Raw genomic sequence first — 25,869 nt, forward strand, 5'->3', positions numbered from 1 at the left:
TCATTATCAAATACAACAGGAACACGCAGACTTGTATACAGCCGATCGTTCACCGTGTTGTTCTGGTCAGAACTCACAAACCCTCGAGGAAATTGCCCGACTTGTATCGGTTGCAGCAGAGGAAACGCTGCCGTCCAGAAGGCGGGAGAGCAGTCGTTTACTTCTCTCTGATTCACTCTACAGGTGGTTGGTAAGTAACGCCATGATCCAGTTGACACGCAACCACGAAAGATCAACGTTTGCTTGCTGTGAATATATTTACTTGTTTTTTGTGTTGTTGTTGTTGCTGTGGGGTTTTATGTCCTTTCGAAACTGAAATAGATCATAATCATTTAAAGGCGACCATAATGTATTACGAGCATTATATATGTGAACCATTTTAGAAAATTCGGTTAAGGAAAAGGATGAAATGACTCATACCTGCATAATTTGCTGTCTTTTTGAAATGTTCAAGTATTACATGGTCAGATGTCGGAGTAAATTCATCTTTATGATCGCCGGTCTATACTTTTATTTTCTTTCTTTGTTATTATACCATGTCTTGCTCGGCAATCCATTTCTTTCATAAGTTTCGTTTGTTGTTTGGTTTTCAAACATCGATAAGCATGGATGCTTGAGCAAGCGATTTCACAAGAAATTAAGAAAACATTACTTCAAAATATTCGTTAGAGTAATGATGCTACCATTTTTATGATGGTCATTGCTCTCTCAATCTTTCTGCCTATCTTTCTATCTTTCTACCAATGTTTCACTTTCTCTCTTTCTTTCCCGTTTCCATTCCATCTGTCTATCAATATCTAGATAACTCTCTTTAGCTGAGTTTACTCTCAGCTTCTCCAATTCAATTTCTCTCTCATACTCTAACATTAAAGGAGACAAAAATGGTAGATGCGTTGGTCAAAGTGATAAAATCTTCCGAGAACATTCGCCCTCGTGAATTTGAATTTGAATTTGAATTTGAATTTGAATTTGAAGAAGAAGAAGAAGAAGAAGAAGAAGAAGACGAAGACGAAGAGGAAGAGGAGGAGGAGGAGAAAGAAGAAGAAGAAGAAGAAGAAGAAGAAGAAGAAGAAGACGAAGAGGAAGAGGAGGAGGAGGAGAAAGAAGAAGAAGAAGAAGAAGAAGAAGAAGTCATGACTGCGCGCAATTAATGTACGCCATGGTGACACATGACTGAGACACAGATTAACGAGAGTGACGACGTTCCCGCATCTCTCGCTGTGTTTGCATGATACCACATCGTATCTCAAGACGACGTCTCCCCAGGTTTGATGCGCGGAGGTCGGGCAAGATCGGCGATTGGATGATGATGGAGTTGTGTTTGCCCTCAAACAATCCTGCGTTTCTTTTATAGCCGTTTCTTTTCTCCGTTGTTGACACCCAGTCTTAGTCACGTCTCGTATAATGAGCGAAGAATGTCGCGCTTTTGTGTTACGCTCAAACACAGCTTGTCGGCGTCTCGTGTTAGTGATTTCTTGAGAAAGAAAGATATTTAAAAAAAACACACATAGAAATCACCCTGGTAAGAGAGGGATAAATGACGTACCGAGGGCAAGAAGAGGTTCGGTTACAGAGAGCTGAAATTGAAAAATGCTAAATGCGAATGGGAAGAAAGCAGTGAGTTCTACTTTTGAAATACTTTATGCAACTGTCATGGATTTTTCGTGTTTTTTTTTTCATAACTAAAAAAAAAATGAAAGTACGGTAACATCAAATTTTTGCCCCGCATTTAAAGAGGTTTTTGGCGTTGCCTTTGTGTATTACATTTTTTTTCAAAGTTTCAGTCACTGAAGACGACATAATGAACCCAAATGCCAAATTCATATGGGTCTTCAAAAGGAAGCATCGATCTCCCAATATTGGCAGTATTTCGAATTGAATATAAAATTAAATATAATCAAACCTTCGACAACCAAACACATATCATAATAATTATAATATGTTGCGACTACACTGAGAGTTGATATGTCTTTAAAGAAAGACAATTAAAAAAAGACAACCAGAGAACAAAATAATTATCTTATATAATCTGTCACATCGACATGCTACTTTTTAGCCTAAATGTGGACCAACTACTGCGTGCGATTTAGATGAATTTCTGTGAAAGTGGTATCAACGCGGTTCCTGCTCGACCCATCATATTCCAAACCATAAATGCATCCGTGCAGCTTGTTTACACCACGATGTGATGGATGATGTGTGATTTGCTTGTCTCTATGCCAACTAATTTTCGTGTGAGACATTCCAGATACCGTTGAAGGCAACTATACATTTTAGTCGTGAAAGTCACTTTTCACATTTTTTTTTCTCCATCGCAGCTGTGATAAATCGTAACGAGGGGGGAAAACGACATAAGAAGTTCGATTTAAAGGCGTCTAAGCTGTTTACGAGCTCATCGAAGATCTGTTGATTTCGTCATGGACACATATTACTTTTTCTCTCCTATTGTTGGTTTACTAGTAATAGCATTCAGAGTCGAGAGTTTATTCTTGCATAATTGTTAATGAGAAATTAATTGAATTGGGAACCAGGCCGCCATCCATCCATCACTGATAATTAGAATTAGAATTCTGAATGAGTAATTATTACTGGAAACTTCTACACCAAATATTTTGATTGAAGTCTAAATCGGTTAATAACTTCCACGAGAATCGCTTTTTTTGTTTAGATAATGATAAAGCAACGAAATGAAAAACATATGCAAAATTATAGACCTTGAATACAAGCTACCAATTTTTCACATTGCTCACAGCATATCCCATATCAGGTGAGCTAGATCTCATTCCAACCCAATATCTGAAGACAGACGCCCCCCCCCCCTCCACTCATCTCAGGTAAGCTGTTATTACAGTACCTTAGGAGAGATTTGTGTGTATCATTGTGGTGTGTGTGTGTGTGTGTGTGTGTGTGTGTGTGTGTACCTGTACAAAACGGGATCTCAGAACTCATTAAAAAAACCCAAAATATTAGAATAATGTGACATAATTGTTTGATTTTTTTTTCATTGATTTTCAAGATATCTTATAACTCCATTTCAACATTTCCCATGAGTCTGTGTGAAGAGAAAGAGTGAAAAAAAAAAACAGGAAATGCTTTTGAAAAGAAATCTCCGAGTGAAAAGGTGACATACACCCTCTTTTTTTCTCAGGCCGGATTTCGTCGCGCGAATAATACACCTTTATCGGAACACGCCTGCAGGTGCTCTCCTCCGACTCCGGAGTGGGGGCGGGGGGGGGGGGGATCGGAGGGAGGGGGGGGGGGGGCAATCACCGGGGCGGTGACTGAAGCTATCTCATGGTTAAATGACATCCTTTTCCTACCATCAAACCATCACAGCATCCCATTATAGTGTAACATATTGAAACTGCCGATATTTATGATACTGCAGATTATCACAATAATCAAAGTGAATTTATTTGGCATGGAACGATACGACAAGGCGTGACCCCAAGTGACCTTTTGACTTCTCTTGGGCAGAAAGGAGTTAAACAGACCCGTGTCATGTTCATTTCTCTCAGACACGCATACCAGCACAATCTGATGTTTGCCGGTGGCTGTTTTGGAAATTGGGCACCCGTCATCAGATACTCGCGTTCCGTTCGTGTCCCAGTGAACTGTATTTCTCTCGTCAACGTCTTGATAAAAATCGACGAGGGAACCAGATTTTGGGGGATCATTAGCGGAGAGGGACAGGCCCAACCAAATCTGGCATTCCTGTCAAACGAAGAATTGAAAAGATTGATATTCATAATACCTCTACCGACCCTGTCCATCAAGCCTTCCACCACCCTCCCACCATACCCCATTACATTTTCCTAATGAAACAAAAAGAAGAAAATGGACGAGAAAAGAAAAAAACCCGAACAAGGAGGAACGATTCCTGTTAAGAAATTGGGCCGGATGCATAAAACTAGCAATTGCTTGTAAGCGATTGCTTCAAATACAAGCACAAGCTCGTCGAGTAAAAGATCTAGTTCAAGCAATGTATTACTCAAATCTATATGCATAATCTTTTGCCTATGCTTATGTATACCTTTTGCTTGTCGTGCACAAGCAAATGCTTACGGTTTCCACAAAAGGAACTGACAGCAAGTATTTGAAAGGGCGTGTGTGTGTGTGTGTGTGTGTGTGTGTGTGTGTGTGCGGAAACATTTCCTGACAAGAGCTAAGAAATGACACTCATGATGCACACACACAGATGCATACACGGGCTCATTGACATTAATTTAGGCATGTATGATCAGCATTGCATAATACTATTATGCACCTCGGTTCAGGCTCAGTGAAGTGCATTGAGCTGATAATTGCATTCAATTCAACGCTATTCAGTTTACTGATTTTGATTTTTTTTTTCAAATAAAGACAGTATTTCACATACAAGGTTAAATGACGAGGAACCACTGAAAAGCCAGAGGCTTAGGCCTGCTAATTCCCTTACAAAGATACTTAAAATTTAAGATAATCATCCCTTTATATAACATTGTTCCTTGGTCGTTATAACTCAAGAAAGCTTAGACGTGAGGAATACACATTTCTCTTATCTATTGTACTTTATTTAGTTTCCTTTCATCTATTTCCATATAAAGCACAGTAATCCCAGTCTTGAGTCACAATGCAAACATTATCACATTGGGGCACCAAAAACAGCCAAACGGGCGTACAACGTAAAGTGCAAACACAAATTCGTGTCCAAATAACACAGAAAATTATCATTAAAAATTTGTGATCGAGTCAACTATAGAGAGTTTTATGACCCTGTCAGCCTGTGACGTAATAGTTCATCAAACTTTTACTTGTTGCTAATACTGATATCATTAAACCGTGTTGACTTTCATGTTCATTGAGGTAACTCTTGAAACACTCCCCTTTATTAAAGAAATCCAGCCTGAAATTACACCTAGACAGAATAGAACTGTATTAGCCCATTAGAAGCCCATTGGAATAGGAAACAGAAGGGTGTGTGGGATTGTACTTGAGCTGAACGAGCTTGAATGTCTGTATTTGGGAACCTCATGAGGGTGTGCGTTAGAGGGAGGAAGAGAGGGAGATGGGGGGGGGGGGCTGCGAGGGAGGGACAAGGAACAACTGTGTTTTAATAATGTGTTTGCGTGTTGTGTGCTTATAAAGAGGGAATGGGCTTTTAGGTTGCATGATGACAGCAAAAACAAGGGAAAACGCATTTGTATATGAATAAAATAATGCGATTCAAAATTTTTATTTAGTTTTAGGAAAAAATGCCTTACAAAATTAACTTCATCAAGCAAATGTAAAGAGGTGAATATGTTGCTTAAGATGGCACAACTATCTACAAGTATTTCAGGTCTATATTGGTAATAGGTATCTTTAAATTTTAGTTATGCTGCCTCCACGTGTATATAATAGTGGGTTCTCATGCCAGCATTTCTTGGTGCTGATATCATTATGTTTTCTACTTGCGGTGTGTTCATATAGCTCAAAATAACTGACCATGAAATTTGATATTGGATTTATTATGAAATGTAAGATGTACTAGAAAATTATGATCGATGCAAATTCCTGTGGAGGGGCAAAATAAAGCAAGAATGAATATAGTTTATCAGCTGGAACTAAAATGTGAAAAATGAGAATGGCTATCTGTTGCAAGGGTTTCGCATTCAGCATCTTTGGTTAAACCTCGGAGAAAATAGACTTCAGGCTGTAAGTTCTCTATCTCTCGGTTCGAAAACTTTTTGTAATATTAACAAAAATATGAGGCATACTCCCTTCATATTTACCAAAATTCGGGGCATGAATTGATAATGAGGTCAAAACAGACATTTCTCGAGTGATATGCAAACCCTATTAACCTTTTCTTTGTATTTTTTTTTCCAGAAAACTCTCACTCTGTATTTGGCCGATCAAACACCGAATAACCTAAACATTCCATCACGCCCTGTTAGAATAGTGCTAAATGTTTGTGTGACGTGATCGCATGCACTTGAAACACACATTTTCAAGTCAACTTATAGATAAGGAATTAAGTATCGCTGTGAAAGTTTCGCCATATGGTCTGTAAATACCGAGTGTTCCTCCGTTTCGCTTTGACAGAGAAGAGAATACCAAAGCAAAGGATAGAACGCTTGATGAGAGACGAAAATAGAAACGGACTGAAAATAAGTCATTTTTAGGCCAATGATGTAACACACAAGATGAACGCAGGCTTCAGCAATGCAATTTAATGAATAACATTCAATGCTTTCAAGAGAAGTATTGATAATCACACAGCATACTGTTCACACACACACATATTGCAATGATACTTATATTGTAAATAATTATATTCAATAATGAATTGTATACAGGGGTGGATCCAGGAATTCCGTAAAGAGGGGGCGCGTTTACAAAATTAAAGGGGGGGGGGGCGCACGCACCCCTCCCCCCATTTTTTTCTTTTTATTTCTTTTGTTTCAACAAAAAAATAAAGGGGGGGGGGGCGTGCGCCGGTTGCGGTCCTCCCTAGATCCGCCCCTGGTATAGGTGAATTATAATCATACAAAAACAATTGGAAAATCATTGCTTATTCAATCGAATCAATACATACAAAGTGCAGGAGACCGTCATCTTAAGCTGAAGCTTGAGTTTGATGGCGGCCTCTGGAAAAGCATATGGCTTGTGTATCTTTACAAATCCTTTAATACATATTACATTGTATAACCGAGTAGGGTAGCTACAAAATGCATCAGTGCAAAAGTGAATCAATTTGTCAAGCTTTCGGCCTGAACATAAATTCATAATAACTAAATAGTCTGAGAAATAAATCAATGTGGATAAATCAGTGCAAATTAATCTTGCAGCTACGTGTAAATGACTCATAAATCGTGGCGGTTTTTAAAAGGGGCGTCTAGTTGTGGTGCGGAATAACATTCGTACACGGAGAAACGTAAGGCAACGAGAAAGTTTCATTCTAATGGTAAAAAGAGCATGGAGTGACGGGGATAAGTGGTGAGTTGGATTGCCTGTGCGTGGATTTGCGGTGCTTTTTAGGGCTCCGTGGATCTTGGTCGAGTGACAGTACTCGGAGCGTGACTTGTGTTGGTTTGCGTATGTGTCTCTATGTGTTTTAGTTTTTGTGTGTGTGTGTATGTTTATGTTCGTACTATCGTAAGCTAAACAGCTTTACGTACACATTACAGTAGTGCGTTACAACATAACACATACGACCAACAGTCACGGAACCCCAAGCACCGTAAAGCTATGCACAGGTACTGGGATGCATTTTCGTATCCTATTTTCAATTCAAATTCAAAGGTTTTATTTTCACTTCTTTCAACAGAATGTACAAAAAATATAAATTCGACATACGTTTGAAGGAATGATACATAGATAGCAAAGGATAGCATTTGTCAATAATCATTACAAATTTAGGCATTTTTCATACAGACATATTTATACATTCTGCCAAAAAAAGTGGAGGTACCCACTCAAAAGACCATGCTTGTACAACGTGGGCACCTCACAGGAAGAAAAAAAAAAGGTGAAAACTTAACTACAAGTGTGCGGGATGAAAAAAGAAGTGGAAAAGGGGAAAGGGAAGAAGCATAAATACAAGTAAAGAGACGAGACAACTAAGAACAAAAAGCCTAGATCAATCGGTACATTCAAGATCAAACCAACAGAGACTATTAGCCATATTAGAAGTGTAGAGCATTAAAAGCGACGAGAAAGTGATATATACAATTGTATGGAATTGCTGATAGCAGAACGCATTATCTGTTCTGTGAAGGCACGTAAGTTTGCAATAGGAAAAACAGGGGATGCGATGCGGAATTCCGCGAAAGACGCGACCTAACAAGCCTATGAAAAATCAATAGCATCCTGGTGCTTACAAAACCTACTTACTGAAAAAAATAAACAAAAAAATTAATTTCTTTCTGTTACATTATAAGACTTAAGAAGGAATGATTTCAATCTTTTTTTGAATGAAAACAAAGAAGGAGCATTTTTTATGTCTGGACTAAGGGAGTTCCAGAATCTTGGGCCTGTATATATAAATGTCTGCTGAGCTAAAACCGTTCTAAGCAGGGGCAAATAAAATTCATTAGACTGTCTTGTTGGGTAACTATGGTATGTCAGGTTACGAGGAAACATAGAATCGAATATAAACGGAAGACAGTTATCATTATAACTATACATAAATTGTCCTAAATGAAATAAAAACAAATCCTTAATTTTCAGAATCTTATTTTCAGAAAACAAAGAAGCTGTATGAGAGCAAGGAGCGGCATTACAAATGATTCGAAGTGCCTTCTTTTGTAACAATAAAACCCTATCTAATAATGTTTGATGCGTGTTTCCCCATGCCAAGATTCCGTAATTTAAATAAGGTAGTATCAAAGACGAATACAGTATGAATAATGAATGTTGGGGAAGAAACAATTTGAACCTGTTAATGACGCCTATATTGCGCGAAATAATTTTACAAACATAATCTATATGAAATTTCCAAGAAAGTTTATCATCTACTGTGATTCCAAGAAATTTTGTATATGAAACACTTTCTAAAACAGTGTCATCAAAATAAATATCCATATTCAAATTATCTAAAGTGTTACTAAAAAACATATACTTGGTTTTATTGATATTCAGGGACAGCTTATTAGCTCGTATCCAATCTCGTAAATTTTGTAACTCCGCATTTACTGTGTGCACAAGAATATTTGGATCTTCATGTGAATAAAACACATTTGAGTCATCGGCGAGAAGTATGAATGATAACACTTGGGAGGAAGCACATAAATCATTAATATAAACAATAAACAACAACGGCCCCAATATACTACCTTGTGGCACGCCAACATTAATTCTCTCATATCAGAGTTATAATTATTTATTGAAACATATTATTTACGATCAGTTAGATAACTCCTGAACCACTCCAAGGCCTTCCCACGTATACCATAGTGGGACAACTTATAAAGCAATATATTATGATTAATAGTGTCGAAGGCCTTGGAGAAGTCCAGGAAGATACCGATCAAATGAGAGTGATTATCTAAAGCATGTGCTACTTTATCAATAAAATTCAAAAATGCATGAGAGGTGCTATGCTTTTCTCGAAAACCAAACTGGGAGTTTGTCAGAACACAATGCGTCTTCAAAAAATTCATTGTTCTTTTATATATAATTTTCTCTAAGATTTTTGATATACAAGATAATAAAGAAATAGGTCTATAATTACTAATATCCTGGTTGTCACCATTCTTAAATATAGGAATAACTTTTGCTATTTTCATTTGTTCCGGAAACTGACCGTTTGACATTGACAAATTGAAAATATACACCAAAGGATCCACAATAGAATATATTGCTCCTTTTAAAATCATATTGCTTATATCATCATAACCTGCACTTTTTTTATTTTTCAAACCAGAAACAATATCAACAACCTCATACCTAGTGGTAGGAGTAAAGAATATAGAATGTGTATTATACTGATTCAAAAAATCAGTGAAATGTTTATCAGTATTGGGAATTTCTTGAGCAATATCTTCTCCAATAGTTGTAAAATATTTATTGAAAATATTTACAATATCTTGAGAATTATCAATAATCTTGTCATCAAATCGAATTTTTGATATACCAGAGATTTCGGTAGATGTATTCATAGCTTGTTTTAACACATTCCACGTACTTTTTATATCATATCTATATCTCTGCAATTGCTTATGATAATACTTTTTCTTTTCTATACGTAATATTTTTGTGAGGGTATTTTTATATGATGTGTATTTCAAACGTGCTTGCTCAGTACTTTTCATCTTAAATGAATAAAACAATTTATTTTTTCTATTAATAGATCGCAAAATGGACTTTGTAATCCAGGGAAGCCTTTCCCCCGTTTGTATTTTCTTTTGGGAATACATATATCCAAATGAATATTCAAAACATCAAAAAAATTATTCAAAGACAAATTAATGTCATCTGTATCAAACACACATTCCCAATTAGCATTATCTAAAGAAGCACAAAAAGAAAACAAATTTTCTTGAGTTACTCTACGCCTTTCCTGACGATGAAATGAATTAACATTAATATGATTATACTTAAAATGCGTCATAACAGGAAAATGATCAGTAATATCAGACAAAATTATAGAAGAATCTGGGAGAGTTAAAACATTACAAAAAATATTATCAATCAAAGTAGCCGAATGACTAGAAACACGAGTTGGTTTGGAAATAAGGGGTAAAAAAGAAGAGGATAAGAATGTATCAAGGAATTCACCCGGTATATTGTCTGTTGTATGTTTTAACAAATCAATATTAAAATCACCGAGTATAAAGGACTCTGAGTTAGCAAATAAAGGATCTGTGAGCAACTCGGTGAGATATGATAAAAAATCTTTGTTATTAGAATTTGGGGGTCTATAAATGATACCTATCACAATATTTTTACTACCAGGAACATTAATTTGAACAAAAAGGGACTCCACAATGTCATTCATTTTACTCAACTTTTCACAAACAATACATTCAAAACTGCTTGAAACATACAAGGCAACCCCACCACCAGAACGATCGGGTCTGTTATTCACAAAAACATTATATCCTTCAAGCGAGAAAGATCGTTTGGGGCATGAAGATAACCACGTTTCAGTTAGTCCTATCACAGTAAATAAAGGGTTATTTGGGTTATCCAATAATAACTGTAATTCATCAAAATGCTTACTTAAACTTCTTATATTCAAATGTATCAACGAAAATGTGTCTTTACATAAACCCTTACGAATTTCTTTAAATTGATTCATAGTAACATAACTACATAATGGGGCTATAGTCATGTTCCACCTTTCCACATCTCAGATTTTCATCAAATTTCGCCATACTTTAGACGAATATGTAACAAATCACCAGCTAAATCTCTAACCAAATCGATGAACTGGAAGTGTCGATATTAGCCTCAATCTTCGACGTTGTCGTCATGTAAGATAACGCACGTTTTGTAAGTTGCTGGTTCGTTTAACGCTAACGAAATATTCATTAACCTAACCCTAAACCCTATAAAAACCTAACAAAACCGTGAGTAAACATAACACTAAACCTAAAGCTATTCAAGATATCATATTTTGCTCGATACGAAAGTGCATTAGCCCTTAAGTAATCTTACTCGCCATTCCTCGCGCTTTTAACATTACCATACTATTAGAGGAATATTTTTTTTTTTAGTGTCTCTATATTTTAATGTAAACCTTTATATTTGCATCTGACTATTATCGGATGTATCGTGGGTAAATTAATGTGCGCATGTAGATATGTACAGATACTATATATTCAATCATATACAGCTAATAACCGTAGCAACCAAGACGCCCCTGAAATTGCCACGATATATGAATCATTCAGCTCTATTCATGTATGATTCATTTACATTAATTTATCCACATTCATTCATTATATGGGCTATGTTGTTATGACATGTTCATATTCAACATTTTGATCTGTTGTGATTTCTTTTATTGTATCGCTGTGCCGATCAAGGCCAGTAAATAAAGGCCGAGAGCTTGGTAGATTAAAAAGTGCGAGAATATCTACCTCAACGGATATCGCCCATCATACACTTTTATGTTGACGACATCCAACAAATAAGAAGATGTGATGTATCTCACACCGAAACATGAATAAGCATTTTAAACCTTATGCGATATGTCTACAGTCAGCTGGTAGGTCAGAGTAAACGGAATTTGTAAGGGCCTTCAAGGGCAAGTAAAATTGTCGGTCAAACAGTCGTTGAACTATTTATATATGTTGAAAGCCGAACAAGTACTACTCAATGTCTGGATGTGACTGCGTTTAGCAGGTTGGTAGGAAGAATAAAGTGCAAAGTGGATGAGATAGTTTCACTGCTGGATGAGAAGACTACTACAGTGTAGATGGGGTTGAATTGTCGTCGTGAGATTGATCTGTGTGAAAGTGAACACCGCGCAAAGAAAACTCCCTTTCACTGCTTACAATGATTTCATCACCCCCCCCCCCCTTTTCTCCCCCCACATACACCTTACCCATTCTAATCAGCTGCCCCGATTGAGGCGATGACAAGGAGAGCTAAGGGGTGTTGGCAAAGTCCTCTTTTTTATTGTTAATACACGTCACAGCCAGTCATAATACCCTCTGATGTTTCGATGTAAAATGAGCCGTTTCGTCACCCCGAATGACCCCACAGAAATCTGGGACATTAGTGAAGCATATCAAAATACAAGGCCCAAGTGCATTACCAGGGATGTATGCCGACTATTGCCGAGACCTTTCTCCCTGATGTCGCTCTTTTAAAATGAAAATAAACAAGTTGATGAATAACGTAAAAGCAAATGAACAGTGCGAGTCTTATTGAAATGCGCATAAGATAAGAAAGCAATGGAAGTTCAATTGATTATACGCACATGTCCTTCTAATACAAGGAAATTAGTTACTAGTACCTTACGTGCAAATTAGATGTAGTGATGATGGCACGGCCTCACAAGATCCATATCCATTTTCACTCAAGTAATTTTTCACAAATTTCCACTTTGGGCAAGTATATCTTTAAGAAAGAAAAATCCTTACCAAATTTTATGTACACATCGTAAGAAAAATGTGAGGAAATATCACCATTGCACGACTCACATGATTGCAGATATTTTCAGTTAACATTAGTTAACATCATAAGTAGATATCCTGCTCTACAATAGACTATAATATTTAGATGAAACGCTCTATCGGAATCCCCCCCCCCCCTTCAGAGCTACCAAGTCTCACGCATTCTGCGTGAGACTCAAGTCTGCAATTTGGGCCAAAAATAAGGAGCATAGCTCAAAGGATTAAAGTGATAGTTGCAATTGAAGGTATATTTCCCTTTTGCCTTTCAAAATTAGTGAAAAATAGTCACTAAAGTATGCACCAGATCGCATCATTAAGAGCTTATAATTTAAAAAAGCTCCCTACCATGGGAGGGGGACACCCTCCTCGTTCGCGTGCGCATGCGCGCGAGCGCCGAGATGCCGAGTCATAAAAATCTCACTCATAAAAGTTTTTTGAACTTGGCATCTCTGCCCCTTGTCAATGAACTTGTCTTTCTCTGCTTTTATGTTTGTCCTGACGCAAGACTACTACACCCCTTCCTGGCAGAACAGCCCAATGACGATCATTTTGAAATTCTAGTTTAAATTTCAGTTTTTAGATTTTAGTTCCTTTATTTCCATCCAACAAAAGGTAACACAATTATACAGTGTACGTTTGACAGATTAGATTTTTTTTTTAGCAAATTGTAAAAAGTATGAAACAAAATATATATTGCACGAATGTATGAAAGATGCATACTTTGCGAGGATAACGAAGAAGCAAATATAGTGATGGAATCGAATAATCTACCGTCTCGTTGGCTGTATGACTCATGTGTTGCATACTCGTGGGCTGTATGATCATGGGTGTTGAACTCGTGACGTGCACCCATTGTCCAAAAATTATGAAACACAGCACAGGGATCTTATTTAGGATTCGTTATACTGTGAACATCCTGTGTAGAGTACAGAATCTCAGCCACTCTGCCACAGTGTTTTAACCCTTTCTGTGCCACGAACTTTGGACAGAATGTACAACAACGCTATGGGATTTTCTGTTCCATTCGACACTCAAAGCACAAAGGGTTAATAGCCCTGTGACTCTCAGCAACCCAGGATAGTTTCGAAAATGTTGCATTATTGCAGTCCATCAGTGAGCTTTCCAAGGAATTTCAATGGACTTCTGATGCAAAATGAATTATCACCGTTATTGGTTGATCGCGAAATCAAAGTTGTCATCATTGCCTGATCAGTCTTACAGTGTGAGATCCCTCCACTTCAAGTCTGTGAATTGCAATTTGCCATGACCTCACTTTCTCCATTCAATCAGTTGCAGGAGGAGTATTTTGTCAGGTTGTATGGATTGCTCGAATGAATTGTAAGGAATGACGGGAGATTGCATCCATGAAAGCCACGTGATGTTGCACTATCCTCAAATCTATAAAACTCTGAAAATTACAGTCCTTTGAAAATCAAAATAAATAACGCCTTTCCAGGTTTTTTTCATGCTTCATGACTGACCTCTTCCCAGCTACGCATTCCCAAGAATAGTGCCTAATCCTTGACTCGGGATAATGAGAATCAAATGTCCCTTACATCATAATGATATATCGACTGAACAGTTGGAGTTGAGACATTCTAGATCAAGAGCCACGAGAAGAAGCGATCATCATCATCATCGTCATCATCACCGTCATCCTTCAATATTTTGCACATTTATATATCTATCATGTTTGCTTGAATACGGAGATATTTATGACCAAGCGCTCCTAAAACAAACCAACAAGTGCCTGAAGGTCTGCGTCAAGGTGTTTAAAGACTGTCAACATTCTTTGGATACTTCAATAGACGTCAAATCCTGATAACAGTGATAAACTGAGCTTTGTTGTTAAACTGGCAGCATTGCGCAGAGTGGATCAGAGGAGCGTAAAAGCAGTTAAAATAGGAATCTTGCTCTACCTTGAAGAAACACATCTTCTGTTCATGTCAACATCATGAACCACTGATGCCTATTATAGTGCCTATGTCTCGAACTTCTCCCCACCCCGTTTTGTATATGTGTGTTTGTGTGTGTATGTGTGTGAGTGTTTTCATTTTCCCTTAAATTGCGACAAACTTACCTACAGGTTGCTGTCATTCTGACGAAACGACAACACCGTCAAAGCACACAAGCAAGTTCATGACCTTCGCACGCCAATAAACGCACAGATACGGCACACTGATGCACATAATTAATGTTTGCAGAAGCACTCATCACTTGCATTTTTTGCGCATTTCATGTCCAATAAGAGCGTGTTTTAGTTGTTGTTATACCTTTTCTCTTTTTAGCATATACCATGACATTTTTGGGTTTACTTGAAGAACACTTTATTTTTTCACTCACCGTCGAGGCAAGTGTTAATATCAAAATCATGCTTTCGGCTGCAGCCTGCCATTTTTTTTTTCTCTAGAATTTCACATACACATACACACATTTGTGAAAATATTATAAGCACGAATAAATATATTTTGCTTGACTAATTCTCTGCGTTTAAGCAAGCAACTAGACAAGACAAAAATATTTGCGGTGTTTTCTTGAAATAGGACGCAACGATTTTGTTCAGCATAAATTTAGTTGTTGGTTTTTTCCAAAGAACGTACTTTTCACTATCAAAGAAAAACTTTAACATAATTATTTTGTACTTAAAAGCTATTTCCCTCTGACGTAAGTACGATGAGACTGGCGACAAACACAGGATGGGAAAGGAGAGACTTTCAAAGCCAGTCTTTGGCCATGGAGTATCAGTGTAAAAAGTCAGCAAAGTCAATAATAGGAATGTGCTAGGGATGTTCCATAAAGTCACACACACACTCGTACATATTATATACATACACACACACACACGTTTGCTTCCAACTTCCAAGCCTGTTTTACTCAAGTTTAACTAGCTCTACAACGCGACACTTGATGGATGATTTGTGTACTACTCTCCACAACACGTCAACAGGCATTTCGATTTCGTCCTCCTGCTGTATGGGCTGCTTGCCCCGTATTTCCGTTTCTCGATGAAACCCCCACCACTCGTCCAGGGAGAAAAATCGATTATAATTTATTTCCTCATTCTGTCTGGAGAAAGGCACTGTTTCCGTATAGTGCAGCGGGGTTTGTTTTGTTTCAGAAGCAAACATTACGCACGTTCGCTTTCGATAACACCAGTCAGTGCCATGCAGTTATGATAAATGTTGCAACTTAGATCTTTCACAGGATTTGCTCCGTGGCCATATATACGTGCATCTTTATGATACATAATTATATACTTTATGATACTCAGTATATAAATGATACATCTTTATAATATACAGATGATAATTGAATTGAAAAAGAAAATGAATTGGTTTGATTTCTCAAGTTTTCGTCTTGGCGTTCAATAATATCAATCTACTGGATAATTGATATAAATTTTATTACATGCCAATTACAGTCACACCTGTTTCACAAGTCTTATGTGAGGAAAAGTTGAACGTATTTATTTTCCTGTATTCATGCTGCGCGAAAATAAAGTATCTACCACATGATACAAAATGATATCACCACAAAATGCTATAGGTGATGAGGACTCCACCAAAAACTCGCGCCATTTCTGCGCCGGCAAAGCAAAACATGTCGGTAAATCAAGCTCACTGTACGTGATGCTGTCGTCATTTTTTAATGAAATCTAAAGGAACTGAATTGGGAAGGAAGTACATGTATACAAAAGCGCTGTTGAAGTGATCAATGGATAATGGGCCTCTAATAACAATAATATTGTGCATATTGAAAAAAAAATGTACAAAGCTCTTATGCTGTTTGCACTGTCGGGGATAGGGTCGTGTTGGCAAAGAAAAGGTGGGGCACATTTACATTCATTTGTCATCAGACATCGTATAACGTGCTACAAATAATGGTAATAAAAGGCAAGTGTATTTATGAAGGACAGGGAATGAAAAGACATAAAAGAGATATGAGGATATCAGAGAAGATGTGAGACGAAAGAAATATTTAATTTGTGTTCATATATGTATTCATGAACTCCTAGTTATACACCATGTGACTCGTCCCAAAAGTATGGGAATATACATCAGTGCAATAGATCTATATACACCTATATAAACTCACATGCCAATGTCTGATTATGAGCAAATGACATGGCATCAATTATCTTTAAGTTTAATGGTAACCTTTGAAAACATGCGACTATTATAAGTCTGCCATGCTCACAATGTTCTCTCTAGCTTATGCAACAAATCGAGACATGGTGTCACAAAACATTCTTTCAAAATGAACTTCATGATTATGGTTACCTACTAGCATAGTGTCTTTATCGCCATTATCTGAGAAAAAGAATATACCTCATCTACGTGAGAGATCGGAAATCAACACCAATGACATCACAATGTATTTCTATAGACTGTATACGTCAATGTTATAGAAGCACTACAGTCTGGGACAAGATAATAATTATGCCTCCTTGATTATACACATTATGGTTAAGATGATGTGGTTATGACAATACTTCGATATTCGTTCGATACTCGCTTATCTCACAGCGTATTTTCGTTACACACTATAACTTGTCAGGGCTTCAGTCCAGCTGCCTGGCGTGATTGCATCTGGTGTCCGCTTGTTTTCCCCTCAAAATGTATCGGAGTTTAAAGATTTAATCGATACTTGATTGTCCACTGAAATGTGAAGTTGACTTACACTTTAAATCAGTCACCATTTCTTTGACCCACTTTAAGAAATTAGGGGCCTAACCTATACTGACGAACTAAAGGCGTACTGCAGTGAAGGGTTTGGTTGCCAGCGTCACTTGCATCCTATAGCCAAGTCTCGTTCCCTTACCAGCTAGGTGAGAAGGTTTAATTTGTGAGGTAAAAGAACGTGTGATGGCTGGCGTGACGTCATACAGGCATACATGCTTATTTTCACAAACTGTTACACACACACAGGGACAGGCAGGCCTCTTGCGAGCACTTAACTTGTGAAAGAGTTTGCCGATTGTTAGTGATTTCGATGATAACACGGTGATATCATAATGAAATAATAATCTTACTTTTGTCCGTGTCCATTACAGCCTTATCGCTGCGATGGATAGGTTTGTTTGCGTGAACTTTGAAAGTGAGAACTATCGAAGCTTAGGGTCCCATATTGTACAAGGGGGTCCCATATCGTACACGCTTTGCTTCTTAGTAGGACCCTCCATTTCCATCCCCATCCATAGTTAACTTGTATTATATGCTTTATGTATATACTAACAAAGATATAATTGTGGGGTTTTTTTTATCTGCTACTCATTTTCATATATACTTTGTTAAATCACATTCTGCAATCGTTACAAATATCCTGTGCATATGCATTGTATATAATTTCTTTGTTTGTTTGATGGAAGTGAGAATAAATTTGAATCTTGAAAAAAAGCTTATACTGAGAAAGAGAATAATATTCCCCGTGAAAACTACCCGGTGTGCAGCTCGTTGAGCATTTCACTCAACTCACCGCATTCCATGGATTGGAATACTGATGTTCTGGTATTGTAAACAGTAGTGATAGATTGAATTCTTTTGGCTGTGCATTTGTGGTGGAAGTGCGTGGCAGATCGTGGCTGCTAATGTTTTAAGGACGGCGGGATAAAAATTATGTTGAAAGGGGGTAAGTTCAGCGCATCATTATTCTTCGTTACCTCGTGATCATTGTGATGCTGCCTTACTGTTTTCTTTGAACCTTGTTTCGACTCTTCTTCCTCCGACTTACTGTATGCCAACTTCAATTTGCATCTGAGTGATCAAAATGAGTTTTGAAATTGTTTCCGATTCCGCCTAATGTACATCAGAACACATCACCTTCAAATCGATTGATAGGACCGATGATACAGCATCAGGGATTATACAAAAAAAGTTAAATGTGTCCTCCCTTCTTTTTTTTCTTTCATTTCTTTTTGTCTCTCTCTTTCTTTAGTCTCTGCCTCACCGCATTTATTTTTTTCTTCATCCAGTTCATACATGTATGCGATTCTTTCCTTCTGCTTCTCCTCCTTGCTTTCCACTGTCATAACTGTCATAAAATATCGTCAGTCACATCATAAAGAAACTAGTTATATTATCTTTCAAGGAGATAAAACGGTATGAGAAGAATACTTCCTATATTCCACAAGCGTCTTTTTAGTCTTTATCAAGGTTCATCTTCGTTTTACTATTACCAGTATCATTGCTATCGTATTCATCCTGTCATCATGCACATTATTTTCTCATCATATTCCCCACCATAAATCTTAATTCACATCTTTGCCTTCGTTCTATCCTTTGTTTGCCGTTGTTATCACTTATGATAATGTGTGAATTAATATGTTTTAAGGACAATAAATGTGTGTGTGTGTGTGTGTGTATGTGTGTTTGCGTGCATGTGTATGAGTGAGAGAAAGGGAGAGAGAGATGGGCAGAGATAGAAGGAGATAGAAGGAGAGAAGGACAAGGAAATGATTGTGAAGGAAGAATTGAGGTTGGGAATGTTTGGAGCCGGAGAGACAGTCAGCGAGAGTACGTGGCGTGTTTGCATTTCTCTCGAGTGATTGATGAAGACGAGAATGTGATGCTGTAGGTCCTCTTCCCTCGATGGACGGTGCGCTGGATACCCTCGGGAGTCATCTTTACACACTTCATCACTCGCTGATCAGGAGTTTGGCCTCCCGCGCATTTCCTGAGAGCAAGACTACTTCTCCTCAAGTAATCAATTTAGTTCTCATCTCTTCTACTCTGTTATCTTTCTGAATTTTATTTGTCTCTTCTGCTAGCTAGGCTAAGTGGCGCCACGTTAAACGCACAGTGTCGCCTTATGAACCAGTGATATCATATCAGTGATTATGCTTTTGCCACTGAGCTTGTTGAAGTTAGCACATATTATCGCTTTCGATAATGAGTGTGCATGATATGGAGGTGAAATCACGCGGTCATGTCGCACTCCAGTAACTATGGAGACCCAGTTTGACATAATACTATATGAAGTCCACAGGAGCGATACGCTTTACAGCGCACAGAAGCGATATCAAAACCTATGGCAGTTGATACAGTGTCATAAATAACGCTTTGAAAGTAACCTGATGACAGGAACCATTAATGCACAGTTGTCCGGATCTCAGTCAGAGAAAGCTGCGCGTCCAGTGAGGCTTCGTCAGTGTGTTTTAGTTTTAGTTTTACAAGCAGACAACTGGACGATCTGTGTCAACTAGGGAAAATCTGCGGGGGCCCAGAGTGGACAACTCATCTAGTCAAGATGATCTGACCAATTTGGTCATACCTAGCAACAAGCTTTATTATCAGCAAGGTGCCAAATAGTCGAGCTGTATCGTATGTCGTGTACGTCTGCAGTGTACATAAAAGAGAGCTATAACAACTATTGAACACTGGGACTTGCGCGCAAAGTAAGTACATTGGTTCTTCACTCGAGACCCACAGGTATCAGGCATGATCATTGTTTGAGTCTCATTTTGCGAATGTCCTCCTTCAAGACGAATGTGGCGAAGCAGGTAGAGGGATCGGCACACGCGATGGACTGCTAGTTTCAATTATTATGTTTAGCGATGCCTCCTTTAAAAGCCTAGATCGATTATCTTCAATATACGCTAATCGATCACTGACGTCCCATGCTAAGCAGCTATACGCGGCGATACTTGCTCTTGTGTGTCGATCGAAAGTAAGTTTAACTGAATTTGAATTGCCTTGATTACTATGTTTGCCATCGAATATCTAAAAGATCTATTTGAAAGGTTTCGACAAAGCACTTCGTAAATAGCACAACTGGGTGTTTTTTTTCCTGTGGAGTGTCTCCGTGTGCACGTGAATTTTAAATAACCATCTCACTTTGCCATTGCTTGCAGAATTTTTCTCTTCAGTTTCCTCTTTCTGCAAGGGCATTCTATCCTGTCCCCTGTTCTGCCTTTTCCCTTCATCCCTAGATGTGTATTTTCTTATACTCTCAGTGAAGAACTGTCGTTGTCATCATTTGGTATTTCCCAGTATTTGAGGTGAGATAGGGGTATAATGGGCAATGTAATCTATGACAACAGCATCGACCATTCATGAGAAAAAGGAGAAATACAGAGATATCAAAGATATCAGAGATTTAGTTGTCGTCAACTTGTTTGAAGTATCTCCGTTCCCTACCATCCTTTAAAATTATTATCATTATTTCTTTCTTTCAGGAAATTCCAGACGATGATGATGACGGAAACGACCATGGTCATGACTTCGTACGAAGAGGTTCACCCCGTGAACGTTTCAAACGCGACAATGGGTCCGGTCCTTCCCGCTTGCTGGCCAATTCTCATCGACCCGACGACATCAGAACTTTTAGCAAGTAAGCTCAGCCAAGAAACATTTATCGTTCCTAAACCCAAGTCATCTCTTCCAGGAACACTACATTAACCCGTTCCGACCGAAACTCTGAAATCCTCTATATATATATATCGCTGACTCATCAGTTTCATGGAGAGTGGGTTACTAGAACTGTCTCTTCCGCACATATGTTGATAAGTAATTAGAGAGTTTGAAGAGTTCTTGAGATGTGAAGTCACGACACCTTGGTTTGAATTCATTTGCACCAGTGACTTCGACCGACAAATTTTTACAAAAACATGATAGAGTAAAAAAAAAGATCACAAACTTCAACTTCTTATCATCCCACCACAACGGAGAGAAAGAGAGAAAAAAAAAATGTGTGAGATAGAGAAACCCCATTACCGCACACTCCTTTATGGATTTCTGGGACGTATATTAATCACGGCATTCTCTGTTTACTGAGCGAAAATCTAATATCCTGTGGCGCCTTCAAACGCAGTGTCCACTCAAGAAAATGTCGATTTTATGGCTCTCATCACCCAAGAACTTTGATTCTGCAAAATGAACACTTCATTATAATCTTTTTTATTGCTACTGTGCACTGACAATTGATATGAGATGTGTCAAATTCCATTACCTCTTGATTTTCCATTGTAGTTAAGACATAAATTAATAACGAAAAGGTCACGCTTCAATTTTTATTGATTAATCACATGCTACCCTATTCCACTACGATTGGACACCACAAGGAAAAAAAGTGAGAGGACTGAGTAGGGCTCATGCATTGCATCTTTGATAAGTTTGCAAGAAAAAAAAAACATCATTGAGACATTGCCTAGGTAAATTGCTACACAAGGTCTTCAATTCAATTCAGTTCGGTTCAGTTCAGTTCGGTTCAGTTTTATTCACCTTCATTTTAGCAGTATTTAAACAATAAAAAGGAACACAAAGATTAATAATCATATACAAAGTAAACTTAGCAACCCCCCCCCCCAAGAAAAAAACAAACTATTGAACTTTGTGGTGGTCTTACAAAGATATTTTCACAGAAAAAAGAAGAAACAAACCGGAGAAAAAGCATCAGTTATTTCTATTTTTTCCATTAATTAAAATTCAAAATACTTCTCCAAATGGTTTTTGACCCTAAAAACAAAGATTACGTCGTTATACGATCTTCACGTGACGTAACGTCAGCGAATCATATTCATATTCCTGATTTTTTTTTTAAATCCTTGAGTCATTTTCAATCAACGTCATGTCGTTTTGAGGGCGTTGGAGGAAGAGACGAAGCAAAATAACTTTCTTTAAGACAGACTGAAAGTAAGTCTTTTGATATTCTGTATACTTCATGACATGGGCTGGGATTACATCAAACCAATTAGTTTGAGAAAGATTTTATCATCATTGACTATTGAACATGATATAGTTAGCAATTCATTTTACATACATTGCATTACCACCGAAAAAAAGAGGTGAAGGACCGAGACCTACATATAGAAACTCAAAGCACAAAAACTACAGTACTGCTCACCTCACTGTGTCTCCAATATCGTGAATATCGCAGTGAATGCGTAAAATACGTTTAGTATCATAGCAGATATAGGAGATTTCATGTTAAAATCAACCACTCGTTTCCCTCTTCGTGTTCTCGCTGTTACTCCCACTTCGTGATCTTAATGGCGGGTGACGATTTTGAAGCAGGTCCTCAGTTCGAATCCCCACCTGGTGCGTTCCCCCTTAGCCAAGATGTTTTGCCCGCGATGTCCCTCTTCATCTGCATGACCCAGGTGTATGAATTGGTACCCGACAAATGTATGGATACATTAATAAGAGGCACGACCCCCTGCTTTGGTAAAGCAGTGGAATCAATGAAGAGGCTATAACTCTAGATAGAATAAACCCAACATCATCAATAATGTCATAATTTATTTTCTATTCATATGTTTCATAATTATAATACATATTCATATGTTTATATATCATATACCAGTATTCATCTATCATATATTCATATATCATCATATATTCATATATAATATATTCATATGTTATATATCTATATATCATATATTCATATATTATTCATTCTCTCTGTCCAGCCTTGGGAGGCAGTCCCAAGTTCCTTGCCGTCCTCGGGTCAGCCGTCGCCCTCACAGTCTTCACAGTGGGTATCTACCTTGAGACACTCTGGTTCGTGTGCCGGAAGATCCCTAGCAGGAGGAAAATACAGCTCTCCATGGTGATGGGCATTTATCCTGTGAGTGGAGCATTCTCCATCTCGAGCGGGAGGGCATCCGGTCTTTCGTAGTAATATACCCTTAAGCGTTTGATCGCAGAACAGTTCGTATTTGTGATAATAAGCACCTAGCAATCTATTATTATTTCTGATTGTATTTCGTTTGCACTTGGCTCCGTCTACCAGACACTCGCCTTGTTGTTACTCTGCACATAGGTGTCTGTTGCTTGTCTATCTGTATCTTACTCTTGATCGTGACAATGATTTGTATTCACTTATGCAGCTGTCATTCAAAATGTCACCGAAGGGATAAACCATGATTTATTTTCTCAGTCAGCCACTGTTAAAAGCCCTCATGTGCATACACACGCATACACATGCACACACATTATCTCGCAGAGTCCACCCATTTCAGTCTATCAGAGCCCGTTGTTTTCTTGTGCAAGCATGAGAACTTTAGGGCCACTTTGGAAACGATAAAGACTTGTTCATTTATTTGTTCTGAATTAATCAAGTGAGCCATCGAAGTGGTCGTAAATGCAGCTGGTTCTCTCTAGCGGTATTCGAAAACCCATTCTAAAGGAAATCACCCGCTGGTTGCACGGTTCATGCCATAACGCTGAGTCACTGGAGTTCGTAATGGTTAATTAGACGCAATACGTCCCATTACCGCACACAGTGCTATAAAGGAAAATGACACTTGCTGAAACATTCGTTTGTAAACACCTCAGTTGCCATCATGACTAAAAATTTCGCACTTATGATCAAAGAATAGTGCTTGTAGCTGATATAAAAAGGAAATAACCCAAAGCGAATCCTCCTCGGCTGAGTATATTTCTCAGCTGCTTCTTGGGCGCTTGAGAATCATCAAATATATTAGCACTTCCGAAAATTTAATCGGACTATTTTCTTAAAATGGCCAAACATGAGACCTAAAGTAGTCTTTGGAAACGTGGTTAATTCGAACTTTTGAACTTCGATTCTTGGTAATGAAATACTTCAGTGATATTCAATATCTGTTAAAAAGAAATACATTAAGCTTTATGATCTCGCTAAGTTCGATGAGCTTTGAGATATCTTGGGATGACGTTCATTATACCAACCAGCCATAAGACAACATCACGCATGCACAGGAACTAGTCTATTGTAGGAGTGTACATACATACAATCATACATAAGGCCTATACCAAAAAGGACTGCTTGTGATTATACAGCCTGCTTCGTAAGCCTTTTAACTTAATCATAATCATACCAATTTGGGTTCCCGAGCCGCCCATTGATCAGTGTATTTAAGTTCAATGAGTTAGGGAAAGTGTTAATGTTGTGTGCAGTGACATTATAGTACAACATCAGTAGGGTTGGGATGCATTTGTATTCCATCGATGAAATCAAAGAATAGATGTTTGACAGGGACGACAGAAGACAAAATAAAGCTTATCGACATACTGTAGTCCCACAATTCTAAAAAGCATATGGCAAAATCAACAGAACAGACACGACTGTGTAAATACACAAGATCACTTTGTTTCTGAGCGTGGTCATCAATATCAAACTGTGTTATACAATGCTTCAATAGAGAAAAAGATATTGCACTGTAAATACAATTTGAAAATCGACAGCGTTGGTCAAATATATAATCTTTACAAAATGCCAACCCCTGTAGATCTGTGATTGAGGGCGACACCAGTACGCTCCCTCCACGCTAAATGGTTGTGCATAGTTGCCCTGGGAAACAGATTCGAGTGATGATTCGTTCATATGTCATGCGGTATATCAATATTCAGTGGATGTTTATAGTACAGCGTGTACTAGATGTTTTATTAATTTTCGTATTTTCTCCTCTGCTTTACAGATATTCTCAGTAACCTCACTCCTTGGTATGATCATTCCCCGAGCCTCAGTCATTACAGGCTTTACAGCACATTTGTAAGTAAATACAAATATGTATACTGACAGTATTATAGTACGATTATGTACATACAGTCAGTGCTAATCACGTTAGATGATATGGGATTTGTGTGTGCTTTTTCTTTAATGAGTATGTGTGAGGGAAGAAGATTACAAAAATAATTGAAGACACAGGGGGCTTTGAATTCAAGAAGAGGAGACAGCTTATATTGTCAAAAATGTCTTAGAGGAAATCATGAATATCTTACCATTCCTTTTTTTCCATAGCAATATATATCGCACATTGAAATAATGCACTAATGACCAGAGTTAATTTGATATGATGATAGCTGAAGAAAAAAAAAACCCAGAATGTTAGAGATAAAAAGGTTAACCGAAAAATTAATGTAAGATATTATACATTATACACTTTTCCGTTATACTTGAACAAGTTCATGCTACTTATATAGCAACAAAAACCTGGATATAGATGACAGAATATAGGGAAGTATCAACGCATCTCTTGCAGTAAAATGTCACTTACTTTTTTAGGGCATTGAAGTTTTTAAGTTTGAATTCCAACAAAGTCCCAACAAATTGATCATTCAATCATCGTAAATTCCAACAGGATGCAGAGTGGAAGAGTGTTGTAGAATGACCGAATACGAAATTGCCTTCCGACCCCTCTATGGGACAACTCCATCCGCATACAAGCATCATGTACAATGTCATGAACGCATTATTCCGGAGTATTCTGAAAAGATTTCGACTTTACTTAAAGGTGTGTAACAAGTTCGACTGAAGCCCAATTTCGTCACAGTCTGTAACATATTCTTTGGATTACTTC

At 37.8% G+C, this 25,869-nt stretch overlaps 1 protein-coding gene across 1 annotated transcript in view; it reads left to right on the forward strand.

The window, feature by feature from the left end:
• The first annotated feature begins 13 nt into the window (after positions 1 to 13).
• Positions 14 to 25,869, forward strand: part of LOC139717269 (organic solute transporter subunit alpha-like) — a 31,584-nt gene continuing 5,728 nt past the window's right edge. The window contains exons 1-4 of the mRNA XM_071628763.1: positions 14 to 190; positions 20,764 to 20,918; positions 22,999 to 23,156; positions 24,988 to 25,061. Of these exons, the coding sequence (XP_071484864.1) occupies positions 20,777 to 20,918; positions 22,999 to 23,156; positions 24,988 to 25,061 (374 nt within the window). The 5' untranslated portion in view covers positions 14 to 190; positions 20,764 to 20,776. The remainder of the gene's footprint in view (positions 191 to 20,763; positions 20,919 to 22,998; positions 23,157 to 24,987; positions 25,062 to 25,869) is intronic.

This window comes from Diadema antillarum, unplaced genomic scaffold (assembly GCF_040938485.1).
Source record: "Diadema antillarum isolate AM-2024a unplaced genomic scaffold, OU_Dant_1.0 scf00000074, whole genome shotgun sequence".
In the NCBI taxonomy this organism is placed as follows: domain Eukaryota; kingdom Metazoa; phylum Echinodermata; class Echinoidea; order Diadematoida; family Diadematidae; genus Diadema; species Diadema antillarum.